Source organism: Bipolaris zeicola, assembly GCF_000523435.1.
Source record: "Bipolaris zeicola 26-R-13 unplaced genomic scaffold scaffold_144, whole genome shotgun sequence".
Taxonomy (NCBI): domain Eukaryota; kingdom Fungi; phylum Ascomycota; class Dothideomycetes; order Pleosporales; family Pleosporaceae; genus Bipolaris; species Bipolaris zeicola.
This window is the reverse complement of record NW_006912193.1, coordinates 56,476-66,873: the sequence shown is the minus strand read 5'-3', so window position 1 is coordinate 66,873 and position 10,398 is coordinate 56,476. Positions and strand designations below refer to the sequence as shown.

At 46.8% G+C, this 10,398-nt stretch overlaps 4 protein-coding genes across 4 annotated transcripts; 2 read left to right on the top strand and 2 right to left on the bottom strand.

Annotated features, from left to right (window-relative positions):
* Positions 1 to 263: 263 nt before the first annotated feature.
* On the top strand, positions 264 to 1,265 carry COCCADRAFT_38896 (uncharacterized protein; the record flags this gene model as incomplete). The annotated part of the gene is made up of 3 exons (XM_007716564.1): positions 264 to 521; positions 693 to 884; positions 924 to 1,265. The coding sequence occupies 3 exons, from the start codon at positions 264 to 266 to the stop codon at positions 1,263 to 1,265; spliced, it is 792 nt and encodes a 263-aa protein (XP_007714754.1).
* Positions 1,266 to 1,459: 194 nt separating this feature from the next.
* On the bottom strand, positions 1,460 to 2,678 carry COCCADRAFT_102517 (uncharacterized protein; the record flags this gene model as incomplete). Its single annotated transcript, XM_007716563.1, has 4 exons — positions 1,460 to 1,587; positions 1,640 to 1,745; positions 1,800 to 2,494; positions 2,540 to 2,678. 4 exons carry the CDS (start codon positions 2,676 to 2,678, stop codon positions 1,460 to 1,462), a joined length of 1,068 nt encoding a protein of 355 aa, XP_007714753.1.
* A 1,148-nt stretch (positions 2,679 to 3,826) lies between these two features.
* On the top strand, positions 3,827 to 5,798 carry COCCADRAFT_7086 (uncharacterized protein; the record flags this gene model as incomplete). Its single annotated transcript, XM_007716546.1, has 2 exons — positions 3,827 to 4,127; positions 4,183 to 5,798. The coding sequence occupies 2 exons, from the start codon at positions 3,827 to 3,829 to the stop codon at positions 5,796 to 5,798; spliced, it is 1,917 nt and encodes a 638-aa protein (XP_007714736.1).
* Positions 5,799 to 8,717: 2,919 nt separating this feature from the next.
* On the bottom strand, positions 8,718 to 10,259 carry COCCADRAFT_7085 (uncharacterized protein; the record flags this gene model as incomplete). The annotated part of the gene is made up of 1 exon (XM_007716545.1): positions 8,718 to 10,259. The coding sequence occupies one exon, from the start codon at positions 10,257 to 10,259 to the stop codon at positions 8,718 to 8,720; it is 1,542 nt and encodes a 513-aa protein (XP_007714735.1).
* Between the last annotated feature and the right edge of the window lie 139 nt (positions 10,260 to 10,398).

Genomic DNA, 10,398 nt, shown 5'->3' with positions numbered 1-10,398 from the left:
TAGAAAGCTAGCACTAGCTTAACTAGACAAAGGCCGAAGCACCATAGTCACGCAATACAGCACAACGTACCAAATTGTAACTAGTCAGATAGAACGGCCTTTGGCCAAAGTCCTACATAGCCAACGGCTGATACAGGACTATAATGGAATAATAATAATAGAGGGGCCTTCGTCAGATAGAATCTTAAACTAAATATCTTTATTCAAGTTTTCGAGCCCTATTGGCAGACACCTCCAAATCGAATACATACACCAAATCAAGCATGGGACTCAGTATGGATGGCGACTTTGTTGCCGCCGCAGCTCCAGTAATGAGCGCCATGGCGGGACTTAAAAAGCCAGAATTACACGACGTCGAGGGTCGTAGAAAATTCTCTTCTGGCATGGTACCGATTAAACCGACGGCTAAAGGGGTTGGTGTTGAAAAGTATACCATTTCAGCGTCGGATGGTCATCAACTTTTGATATACCACTATAAGAGAGGGGACACTATGGATCAAGCTTCTCCCGCGCCAGCAATTGTTCATTTCTATGGAGGTGGCCTCATCACATCGAATGCGGCTAATTCCATCCCCATAATCTCTTAATATGTCCTTGCCACTAGGGTACAGGTGTTCTTTGTTAATTACCGGCTTGCGCCAGAACACCTATATCCGACACCTGTTAAAGATTGCTGGTCCGGCTTAAAATAGGTTTTGTTAAAGGCAGCCGACTTTCGCCTCGATAGTTCCTCTATTTCCGTTATGGGTGAAAGTGCTGGTAGGAATCTAGCAGCCGCAGTCGCTCTGTTAGCGCGAGATCGAGGATTGGCTCCGCCTCTAGTAAAGCAAATCTTGATCTACCCTATATTAGATGACCGAAATTCATTAAAGGGCATTAGACCCGTGTGTGTTTAGGATGAAGTTAACAACGTTACGGGTTAGACAGCATATCTAGGGCATGAACTAGGGCGATCTAGAGTGCTAATGTTCGCAGCACCCGCTCGTGCGGAAAGTGTTAAGGGTTTGCCTCCTCTTTACCTAGATGTTGAACAGCTTGATCTGTTTATGCTCAAGGATCTGGAGTATGCTATAAGGTTTGTAAATGCTGGTATTGAAACGGAACTGCATGTCTACCCAGGTTTACTACACGGCTTTGATGCGCTTGTGCCTAGCTATCCCACGAGCAAAATGGCGATGGAGAATAGGTTTAGGGCTATTCGAAAACTAAACCGCGATTCTTATGTCAATAGCGTGTCTATTAGCACTCGATTTGAAAATCTTTAGCTGATTCTATACGTAAGACACGAATCAACTTTGACAGTCTAGAAAGATGAATCATCATCTTTTTTATCAACACTTGCGCATCCTCTTAAGACAACACATGGTTTTTTTGTTCGGGCTTTTTTAAATTCTCAAGTATATCTTCATTCCATTGATTAATTTTATACACGATCATGGGCAATCATCCTCAAAGCAACTTATTTAGGTTCTACAAGAACTTTCAGCAACCCGTCTTTCGCTGTGACCAGCACTTCCAGCCCTTGACTAACGAACTGATCCAATTGGATACGACTGCTGACCATCCTCTCAACACCCTTAAACTTTCCTAAGTTTTGTGAGCCACTGTTCTTGTCACACCAGATAATGAAGTTGTGCACCTTGATTGAAATCATCGACAACCTCACGAAAATCAACATCGTTATAAGCAACCGAGGCGACGACTGATATTTCTCGAGCATACCACTCCAATAGTGGTAACGTAATCTGGTATTGCATTTGATTAGTGGGGGAGATAGATTTCGGGATATTCAAGCGTACCGGCTTTCCTGGAGCTGCCACAAGGACGTATTTCCCTTTCTTGCGCAAAGATGACATTGCCGGTGCCATAGCAGGGATGAAACCTGCACAGTCAAACACAATATCAACCCCATTACCATTAGTGAGCTGCTCAATAGTATCCACAAGATTCACCTCTTGAGGGTTAATTCCAGCGTCGACAAGATCTTTTGCATACTCTCGTCTTAACGAAGAGGGTTCCGATACAAAGATCGCACCCGTTCCGACTGCTTTAAGATTGTGAATGACTGCGAGTCCTATTGGTCCAGCGCCAAGTATAAGTGAAGACTTATCTCGAAAATCAGAAAATCCAATCACCTTCAGGGCGTGTCTTGCAACTGCTAGAGGCTCGATCAGACATGCTGTGTCGAGGCTCGAGTCGGCAATGGGGTAGCATCGCTTGGGGTCGACAGCGACAAATTCTGAGAAACCACCCCCACCGCCTCCGCTTAAGCCGACGAATCCTAACTTGGAGCAAAGATTCGTATCTTCTTGTTTACACATGGAACATTCTGAGCAATAGAGGCGAGGATCAACCATGACAGTTTGTCCAACTCCCAAGGGGCAGTTTTCAGGTACCTCAACTATACGACCGCAGAACTCATGACCCAAGGTCACAGGAAGAGTATCCCCAGTTACATGATCATGTGTCCCTGGAGCCGGTGTGCCCATTGGATCTAATCTGTTAAATCCGTACAATGAAGTGGAAGAAGTTATCTTACAGTTGTGATAATTCGTTAGATCGGTCCCACAAATACCGCACCATGCAACCCGTACGAGTACATGATCTGCTGGGCGCTTTGGAATACTGATCTCCTCAATGCGCACATCTTTGACACCGTAGTATCTTGCAGCCCTCATATTCTCGATTCTTCTTTTTTTGCCGCTTTATTCGGTTGAGTGACGAAGTGAAACACGTACGCTGACTAGACGATGGAGATAAATTGGAAATATTGCAGATGAACGAGCATATTATTTCAATAAATATTTTCTAGTCATAGGGAATGCTCAAGTAAAGCTAACCATTTTTATCTAGTCAATGTGAATAGTCACGCACCACCTTTAGCGGTATCACTACTCGGTAGATGGCGGAAGTATGGGCAGTGGAGAAAATAGGGAGTTTTGCTCGGTAAGATTTCAGATGGGTCAAAACCACCGTATCAAGGTAATGTTACATTTTAATAACTAAAGTTTTAGGTTACGCGTCATCTCGCTGTGTGTTAGTATCAGTGAGCTTATGATATATTGGAGCTTTTGATCTGATGATATATTACAAAATCTCGAGTTTTGCCACCGCATCACTGCCCTCACTTCCGCTATCTACCAAGTATATGATCAACTAACCAAGGGAGCCCCATGACCAGAAGCGACAATAGATTAACAGCAGGGTTTTTTTTAGGTTCACTACTCCGAATGAAAACATGCCGCAAGGAATGATTGTTGTTGTCATCGTCGGAAATTGCCTGGACCCGTGTTCCGTGCGGATATTGACGGTAATTTCCAGATGCTCTTTCTTCTAGTGCTCTGTGCGTGCGCATTGCGGGGAACCTCTTTTACATTATTATAATACATTATTCGAAATGCACATCATACCATTTCTTATTAGTTCAAGGGCCACCTTCCTTCGAGATGCTGTACGCGTTTCGAAGGTCCTAGATACCAGCTCCACATTAGGATATGTGGGCCCCGGATGCTGGTCGGCTTGCCCACGGTATACTAGACAAGGGACCTAACTACCCCTTGAATCGGTTTATGTGCCGATTTTCATACTCGTTGGCCCACACTCCGCATTGAGTTCTAGCATACGGGAACCGAGGACGACGAAATCGCTCATGGAAAGAAGGAAGATAGCGCAACGATATCGATCACATGGCTACAGACTGAAGTCTAAAATAATTACAAATTAAGTCAATGCAAACCACATTTCTCAAACTACATGTGTTCAAATCTGAGAACATAATTCATTCTATCCTTTCCTTAGCCACTTTGCACTGCCTTAACGATTGACAATGTCTCATGTTCAGCCCGACGAGCAGGACCTGCTCCAGAAATACCAGCAAGAGCGTGAAAAACGCATTGCGGATACAGCTATCATCGACTACATAGACACGCGATCAAAAGAAATTCAAGATCTTGCTAAGGACCCATGGGTTGATTGGAACGACCCAAAGATTCAGAATCCTCCCCTCAAGGATGGAGACAGTGTAAAGTTTCTAGTCAACGGAGCTGGGCACTGTGGTCTCCTCTACGCTTGTCGTTTGGTCGAGGCTAGGTTCAGCGTAAAAGACATTGTATGCGTTGATATAGCAGGTGGATTTGGCGGCACCTGATACAGTTTACCCCGTTTCCATTGAAATTGAGACAGCAGTTAACCAGCACAACAGGTACTGGAATCGGTATCCTGGGCTCATGTGCGATGTCGAAGGTTACATCTATCTGCCGCTTCTAGAGGAGACAGGATATGTGCCCAAACACAAATATTCTTACGGCGCCGAAATTCGCGGTCAGAATGAGCGAGCTGCTAAGCACTTTGGCATCCAGGGCCAGTTTTGTACCAGGATCGATTCGCAAATTTGGGACGACGACAAGAAGGTTTGGGTCGTACAGTTGACACGTACCATGGATGCAAATGCGAAGACTGAGCGATTGACTGTTTTTGCGGATTTTGTCATTGTCGGCGGTGGCGTTCTGAACATTCCAAAGATCCCGAAGCTCCCAGGTTGGGAAGAATTCAGAGCCAAGAAACGTGTATTTCACTCAGCTCGTTGGGACTATACTTATACGGGCGGTACCCAGGAACAGCCAGACTTGGTCAACCTCAAAGACAAGACAGTTGCAATCATTGGTACAGGGGCAACTTCGGTGCAGATCATACCCGAATTAGCCAAGTGGGCCAAACACTTGTACGTTGTACAGAGGACACCGTCATACTGTGGGTATCGCGGTAACCGCTTGACTGATGAGGAGCATTTCAAAGACTTTTCGAAGGAGAAAGGATGGCAGAGAGCTCGGCAACTCAATTACAATGCATGGGTCAGCAACAGCCCTCAAGGTTACGGGCCAAATCTTGTGAACGATGGATGGACCCATACTCCAGCTGGCGAAGGTCTTTTGGGCACAACCAGGAAGATAGTCGAGCCACACGAGACGGAAGCATACATACGAGAACTCCATCAGATTGACCGGCTGCGTACTGAAGCCTTACGCAAGCGTATCGACGACGTGGTCAAGGATAAAGACACAGCCGAGAAGCTAAAGCCATGGTACGGCAGCTGGTGCAAGCGCCCCACTTTTCACGACGATTACCTGCCAACATTCAACCAACCCAACGTCACCTTGGTCGACACCGACGGAAAGGGCTTGCAGGCATTCACCGAGAATGGCCTAGTGTATAACGGTCAGGAGTACAAAATTGATGCTCTAGTCCTCGCAACTGGATTTACTCAAATTACCAACGGCGATGTTTCTCAAAAGATTGATGCAGTTATTCAGGGAAGCAATGGGCAAACAATGTCCCAGAAAGCGGAGACTATGAATAACGCGCCACTTTTTGGCATTGCCCTTTCAGGCTTTCCAAATCTCTTCTCTTACTTTGCCCGCGGGGCTGGGGCTTCGTGGAACATGACATCCATATACGATATGATGGCGAGATATCTAGCGTCCACACTCAAGAAGGCACACATGCAGGTGGAAGACGGGAAAAAGGTGATCATTGAAGCCAGTCCAGAAGCTGAAAGCAAATGGGGTGACGAGCTCGCAAGGAGGGCGCCTTTGTACAGTGCGTTGGCTGCCTGCACGCCCACCTACTTTACTGGGGGATTTCAAGGTCTCAAAGCTAAGAAATCACAAAGCATGGAAGAGTTGGTGAGACAGGCGAGGACGGCGGGACTTGCCGCAGGCCCAGTCGCTTACCAGGAGAAATTAGAAAGCCTTGCAGCTAGTCCAGAGGTTGAAGGCTTCAAGGTCAGTGTTGCTGCTTAAATGAACACTTGGGAAAAGCATGTATACTTTTATCGTCATAGAATTCAACACAGTCAAGTTATTTCTATTGGATTTGGCCGACAGGGTATAGGCAATTGTTGGTAGGTGACTATTACTGTTTGATTTATATCCCATTTGAACTATTTCTCACTTTCCAGCACATACCACGAAGCAAACATGGAATGCTTTAGCGATAGTTTGCTTCTTTCATAAAGCTTCACCTCTTGCAGTTTTTGATACACTCCCGCTAGGTGCCGGTCGAAAATGCTAGGCGTCCATCCAGCCATCACAACTCCAGCTGCTACGGTAGTTCCCCTTCCGGTACCCAACGCTACTCTCAACGCTGTCCCTTCACATATCAAAGAAGCCCCTATCCATTTCTTCGAGCAGATCTGAGTGTAGGCAGTTCATTCATCTGAGGCTGGTTCTTGCATCTGGAGCAGTTGGCGACGATTGGTAGCATCGCGGTTCACCGGGGCATTTCCAACATTCGCACGGAGCTGTCGGTTCCAAGCTACCGCTTAGAAATCACCCTACTAGCTTTTCCTCCAAAAACATCTTGTAGCCTAATTCGGGTATTGTGAATGAAATCCTTCTTGATATCCTCGGGCCAACTGGCTTAGTCCCCAACTGTAGATGCCTCTGGATGCATCCAAGGCTCTGCATCAAACCTGTCAAAGTTGGTAGCGTTATAGAGATTGTTTTTGTCAGTTTTAGACACCCCAAGAACTGCTGGCATAGAAATAAGACCAGCGTCTGATGGCGCAGGTGGTGCGGGTAGTGCACCTAATGACATGCTAATAAAGAAGAAGTTAGGAAAGATTTGTTGGATATACAAATCACGCAAGGACTAAGATATTTATTTGCAGAAACGGATGTAGAAGCTACAACTTGATGGATGCTGTATTCGGCTACAAGAAGCACACGAAATATCCAATAGTTTAGGCCAATACTATAGTAGAAGGACCGGATGTCATACGACGGGTATTCTAGTAAGCACTGATATCTGTATCAATACGGCAACGATACGAGAGATTAGCAGCAGTGATTTAGAGATTAGTCCGAGAAGTACTTGGATAGTGATTCAAAGAGAGTATGATGGGAGGACAATGATCGACAGACGCTCATGCAACAAACAACACCACATTCATTTGAGTACTTCTTGGATAGCTCGATAGGGTACGCTCCCTGAAAAGACTATCTACGTAGATACGATTGAGATTCACGCTACGGTCGTACTAACCATAAACGCCACTCTATCCTGACCAGTTAGCAAGGCTCTGCATGTAGCCATGCTTACTTTCTAGCTATGACATCTCTTCAACTTCAAAGGTCTTATTCCCAAGCTAAATGCCTACACTAGTAACTATATCATGGTGAAGCAATGAGGCTGAAGGCCAACATATGTGCGAAGAGCACTTAGCCAGGATATGGCAGGGTATCATATTGTGGGTGGAGGATACCGCATTAGAAAAGCAACTAAACCATCTCTCTCTCTTTACCGCTATCCTATTGATTTTTTTCTAACCGTAGTAAACACCCAACATTCTTGTTTTATTTTTATTTTTCATATATCCTTGGTTTAAAAAAAAGAAATCGAAGGATAAAGGATTACACAAAGAGACCTAGGTACAATAGACCCTCTAGTCAAAATCTTCCGCCAGTCCCAGATCGGCGGAAAGACTCTAAACAAGCACAGCAGCAATAAATCACCATCGTACGGTCTCCGTTAGTACTACTATTAGCTCCCAAAGGTATTTTCTTTTCAACTCGGGGCCTTTGAATTGGAACCAAAAAAAGAGTGGTTTGCCAGTTAAATTCGAATGCAAATCAACAGAAAAGGAGGGAGTAGGGGGGGGGGTAAGGGAAAGGCATATCCAAAGCACTACATAAACACTCCATGGCGTCCCCCCCCCCTATCTCATCATCTCTTCCAACCTCCTCAACCACAATCATCAAAAGATCGCCCCCTTCCATGGTCCAGAATACCCCACACCCCCAAAATACTCTTGATAGCAAGCAAGACATACACGCAACCCACCAAGTGTTTACCCATGATAACAACCCGACACTACTACCCGCCAAGTCGAACACATCATATTAAAATCAGCCCACGTTTACCCTTACCCATTCATCTTGATAAAAAAACAATCAAGCGAAAAAAAAGTACCTTCTACCAGCACATCAACTTCATACTCGACTTTTTTTGTACATTAAATCCTATATACACGCATATTATTTCTCCGATTATTTTCTAATACAAACCCTCTTTTGTCGGGTGCATCAGTGGAAGGGGGGGAAGGGATGGAGATGTAGGAGGAGAAGCGAGTACGGAGGAATGGGAAGTTTAGGGGATTGAGGAAGAACGTGATATGACTCGACGATGTAGGTTATTTGTGATATATTTTTGACAAAATTGTTGTCTTGTTGGATCGACCTCTGTCGACTCAAGTGTCAAGGCCTGCTTTCTTACCAATTTTTTTTTTGAATTTAGCATATCAATAGGATCGCATTCCATCACGTAATTATAAAAGAAGAGATACAATGCGTTGTTTAGTAATTAGAATTAGTTGGTCAAGTTACTCTATAGCTACACGAAATAGAAACGCTGGAATGAATTCGTAGGGGATAGCTAAGTAAAGTAGTACATTCTAGTAAAAGCCATAAAAGTAGAACGGAAGGTGTTCATGAGATGGGTATCGTGATGGGAAAGCAAATGACCTCTTTGTAGTCACTGTACGTAAAAGTAGATGGAGTGAACAAGCGTGGGCCGTGCTGCGAAGTGCAGAAAAAAACTTGGGGGGGAAGAGAAGTACTAAGAAACGAGTCGCTGAGTAAAAGAATTGGGCGAGGGCCGGATACAGGGGAATGTTTCCCGTGGGTCATGCGTTAGAGGGCATGCTTTGCCTGCAAAGCATATCATTTGGAGGAGCTTCTTCCAAACACCAACAGCCGACTTTTCTTAGGCTTACCCTTTCCACCTCTCTGCTCATCCCAGGGCAAGACGTCGTTGATTTGAAGACGTCTACCTAGTCCGAGACGCTCACGAGGAGACTCGTACCAGTGGAGAGAGAGTTCGGAAGGAGCAATGGTCGAGGGGGCAATCGAACGAGCATCGCCATTGTCATCGTCATCTTCAGATTCATCGGTGCTGGCTAATGAAGATTCGTACAAAGTGGGTAGTGCAGGCGCCTGGGGTGGTCTTCTGTAAGGTGCCATGAAGGTATTGCGTTGAACTGGTGGCGGGCCTGTGGGGGCAGTGGGAGCAGCGGGGGCAGTGGGTCGACTGAAATTCTGGACAGGCCGCACTGGGGAATACGGAGGGATGAATTCGTCCGAGGAACGACTGTATGCCACAGAAAGATCGATGCTTCGCGTGTTGATGGCGGGTGACGGCTGGGGCTGTGGTTGGAAGAGAAAATCATGGGATTCTGGCACGATGTCTGGTTTGGATCGATCCTGTAGTTCGGCGACAGGCGCTTCTCTACCCAGGGTACCTTGACTTGGGCGATCGTTCATTTTTCTGAAGATGGTATCTGCCGTATCCATTGTGATGGTATCTGCTGATGTGGTGGAAGAGGCAGGAGAGTGTGGTCGCGAGTGAATGGATCCATCCATGCTCGGACGGCTACCAGAAGGTGAATCCAAAGGCCTGTTTGTCGTTGACTGAAAATTGGATCGATCGGCCATTTGCGTGCTGAAAGATGGTGAGTGTAATGAAGTCGGCGTGAGTGGACCATCTGCGAGGTAGGGACTGGCGTTGGGAAATGTAGCAGTGGAAGGCGAAGAGCCAAGACCCGTGGCTGTCTCATGACGAGGCAGGTTGGAGACGGAGACCGAGGCAATGGAGTTTGGCGGGTTACGTGTGCCATCGGTCATGATGGAGAGGTCTGAATGGTTCCATTGCCTGGTTTTGAGATGGGAGCCAAAGGAGCTCTTGGATGAGACGCTGCTTCTGTTGTCCTTTGTTGACGGGTTGGATGTTGGCGAATGTCTCTGCTTGACGGACTCGGGAACGCCGTCCCATTTGGAGTTGACCTTGGGGACATGAGGAGGAAGCTTCTGGCTGGCGTGATAGGTGGCAGAGGGGGGAGTCGATGAGCCACTGTTCTGCTTGCGCTGTTGTTGGACAATCTGGTCCAGGGCGGCCTGTGAAGGCTCTTTTAACGAGAGGAAGCCGAGGACGGAGCTGGTCTTCTTCTTCTTCTTGGATGACTTGGAGTCATTTCCAGAAGAAGAAGTGCTCGAGTGTAGGGAAGCCAGACTGGATGACGTCACGAGGGCGGGCTGGGAGGGAGAGGGAGCGAGGGTGGATGGGAGGTTGGAGTTTGGATCCGGGGCGACGGGCGGCTCTTGAGTAGAATAGGCAGGGTGGGGCCCAGAGCCATGGAAAGACTTTGGAAGGCTGGCGGACGGCAACGGGTTTCTGTACCTCAGCCTGGGTATGCGCGCCGGGGGCATGGCTAACGACTGTGATTTCGGTACGGCGTCCATGCAGGGCTTAGCGGCGAGTGGAGCCAGGGCGGGCGGGGTTTAATTGGATAGGCTGTTTCATGGGCGGGGCGCACGTCACGCAGGCGCCGGTAGTCGAGTGTGTAGA